Below are 3,345 nucleotides of genomic sequence, written 5' to 3'. Positions count from 1 at the left end.
TATTTATTTTAATTCAGAAACATTTCACAGAGCAGAATTTTGACAAGTCTGTTTTTGTAAGAGACAATAAAAGTGTTTTACAGAATAGAGGATGAAAAGTTATTTTTATTTCTGAAAGGTGGGGAAACGTTTAAAATATTTGACAAATAGGATGATGTACAGCTGATTATCATATTGGAGGGATAAGCTATGCCTTAAATATTCTTAAGTAACTTCAATTCCTATTCATTTGAGAGTCCCAGTTCTGTCCAATAGCTTTCTGAGGACATATTTTACATCTTTGTTTCTGAAGCTGTAGATTATTGGATTAAACATGGGAAAGACAACCGTATAAAACACTGCAACTACTTTGTCAGTTTCTGGGGAGTAGCTGGTAGTGGGACGCAAGTACATAAACAAGAGTGTTCCATAGAATAAGGTGATTGCCAAGAGATGGGAGGCACAGGTAGAGAACGTTTTGCTTCTTCCACCTGAGGACTTGATGCTCAATACAGTGAGGAGTATACGGAAGTACGAGATAAAGATGACCACAAAAGTGCTGGTCTGGATGAAGCCACACAAGGCAAAGAGCAGAAGTTCGTTGATATAGGTGTCTGTACAGGATAAAGCCAGGAGAGGCGGGATATCACAGAAAAAATGGTTGATGATATTGGTACCACAAAATGGCAGCCTGAATGTGAGGCAGACATGGACCATTGAAGTCACACCCCCACTGAAGTATGCCAATACAATGCAGCAGACACAGACTCTCCGAGACACAAGAGCAGAATAGAGCAGTGGATTGCAGATGGCTGCATAGCGGTCATAGGCCATTGCTGCCAGGATAAGGCATTCAGCATCAGCAAAACAACCAAAGAAAAACATCTGTAGCACACAGCCAGGGAGGGAAATGCTTTTCTTGGATGCTAAGAAATTTACCAGCATTTTAGGAGTGATTGCTGTTGAGTAGCTAATGTCTAAAAAAGACAAGTTGCTGAGAAAATAATACATGGGGGTTTGAAGGCTTGAACTGATATTAACTAGGATTATTAAACCTACATTTCCCACCACAGTTAGTGTATAGACTATGAGAAATACCAAGAATAGTGTAACTCTGAGAGGTAGATAATCTGTGAATCCAACAAGTAGGAACTCAGTCGGCATGGTACAATTATTCTCCAACATCTTCTTGGTTTTCTTGTCTTTCTCATCTGAAATAAATGGTATCAGGATACATGAATTTATTTCAGTGATTGACGTACCAACGATATTTTTATTCTTCCTTTTAAAGAGGCAAAGATAAGGATAGAATAACCGTTAAGGCATTTTCTGTGATGTATTTGGTGTGTTTTCATTTGTCACTTTATTTAAAAAACAGTTAAAATCTTCACTGATGCTAGAGAATGTTATTCAGCTATGATGCTTCAAGAGGCAGAGATTCCTTAAAGACTGTGCACATTAAGAGATGGTACTAATTCCTTTAAAGATGAAAAAGAATGAATTTGGCTGAGTTGATAATTCCTGGTAGAACTAGAAGAGCTGGCAAAGTCCTTATAGGTAAACCCCTATTTTTCAAATCCTGGAATCCTATTTTTCCATGTACAGAAAAGTATAGTTGAGAAAAAGTCTAGGGAGAATGTTCCCACAGATAAACTGGATAAATCTACAGAATATCTGTGATCTTGGGAGGTAGTTTAAAATAACAGAAAAGAGCATAACAGTTATGCAAGAGATGACTGGGTTCAAATCTTAGCTTTGCTACATATAGAATATATACTAATTTTTCATGTGAGCTTGATAAAGTTATTTAACCACTCTGTGATGATTAGAGGAAAAACAAGTAGATATTTGTAAAGTTATTACATAATTGGTACATAATACACACACACACACACACACACACACACACATATATATATATATATATATTTTGGAGAAGACAATGGCAACCCACTCCAGTACTCTTGCCTGGAAAATTCCATGGATGGAGGAGCCTGGTAGGCTGCAGTCCGCAGGGTCGCTAAGAGTTGGGTACGACTAAGTGACTTCATTTTCACTTTTCACTTTCATGCATTGGAAAAGGAAATGGCAACCCACTCCAGGGTTCTTGCCTGGAGAATCTCAGGGACGGAGGAGCCTGGTGGGCTGCTGTCTATGGGGTTGCACAGAGTCAGACATGACTAAAGTGACTTAGCAGCAGCATATTAATTGCTTACTCAGCAGCTTGAAATGCCCAAACAGTTGTCTAAAAATTCATCTTATCTTTTTGAAATTTTATTTATTGATTTTAATTGGCAGATAATTATTTACAATATTGTCAGGGCTTTTGCCATACATCAACATGAATCAGCCATAGGTACATGTTTCCCCCGTTCATGAACACCGGTCCCACCAAAGTTCATCTTATCTTTGACATCATGGGTACAGGATCTGCCTTCTCTTAAACATAAGAGCCATTGTGTGTGTGTGTGTGTGTGTGTGTGTGTGTGTGTGTGTGTGTGTGTGTTCTACACATATTAATTGCTTGGTAGCAGTAAATCTTTTACACAGGCATATAATTATTGCTTCCCTTTCCCTAGGTTTATATCTCTTTCTTGACTCTGGAGTACAGCTATAATAATGTCTGGTGTGAGGTCACAGAACATTCTTTTGAAGGACAACCATATCTCTGTACTTGTTAATAAACTTCTAAACTGAGACTATACTGGGAAAATGTATTATATAGTCAGAAGGAGAGAGTGCCCAAGTGAAAAAAACTTAGGATGAATGTCAATGAAAAATACTGTGAGATGGAGTATCATGCAGGCAATTAAAGATATGTAATGTTGAAAGTGGCTTAAGTCAGTAACACTCCAGTAAGTAATAAGAGAAAAAATTAATGAGGATCTATTCTCTCTGCTATGTGTGGGAATCCTGTAATTCTCCCTGCTCCAACAATATGACCTGAAATCTTCTAGAGGATCCAGACTTCGTTGGGAACTAAATCTTTAAAAGGAAAAAATTGATTGGAAAAAGATGAATCTAAAACTCCTGAATGAGAAAGCAATTATTGTGTCTATGTTGCACAAGTATAATTTCTATGCTTACATAATATTCTGATTCTGATTCTTAACTCTTTGTCTTCCTTTCTGTAAAGAATCAATTCAATAATCATGAAAAGGACTTTATTGAATATTTGTGTGTGTGTGTGTCTAACTGTGAGACACTCAAACAGCCTGGGTCCTGTTTTATTTGATATCACTGGAACAAAAGAGGCCCCAAAAATGAAGAAAGTGGGAAAGTAAGTGTCTGGAGACCTGGACTGTAATCCTGGTCCTACTACTTTAAATTATTTCATTTTTGTTTATGTCATCATGTCCTCATTTA

General features: G+C 37.3%; 1 protein-coding gene across 1 annotated transcript; it reads right to left on the bottom strand.

The window, feature by feature from the left end:
• Window positions 1-225: 225 nt before the first annotated feature.
• Window positions 226-1,164, bottom strand: LOC128043855 (olfactory receptor 5AS1-like). The gene has a single exon (XM_052636265.1). The coding sequence runs from the start codon at window positions 1,162-1,164 to the stop codon at window positions 226-228; it is 939 nt and encodes a 312-aa protein (XP_052492225.1).
• Between the last annotated feature and the right edge of the window lie 2,181 nt (window positions 1,165-3,345).

The sequence above is a fragment of the Budorcas taxicolor genome, chromosome 2, assembly GCF_023091745.1.
Source record: "Budorcas taxicolor isolate Tak-1 chromosome 2, Takin1.1, whole genome shotgun sequence".
Taxonomy (NCBI): Eukaryota; Metazoa; Chordata; class Mammalia; order Artiodactyla; family Bovidae; genus Budorcas; species Budorcas taxicolor.
The sequence above is the reverse complement of the archived record's forward strand: the minus strand, read 5'-3'. Positions and strand labels throughout refer to the sequence as shown.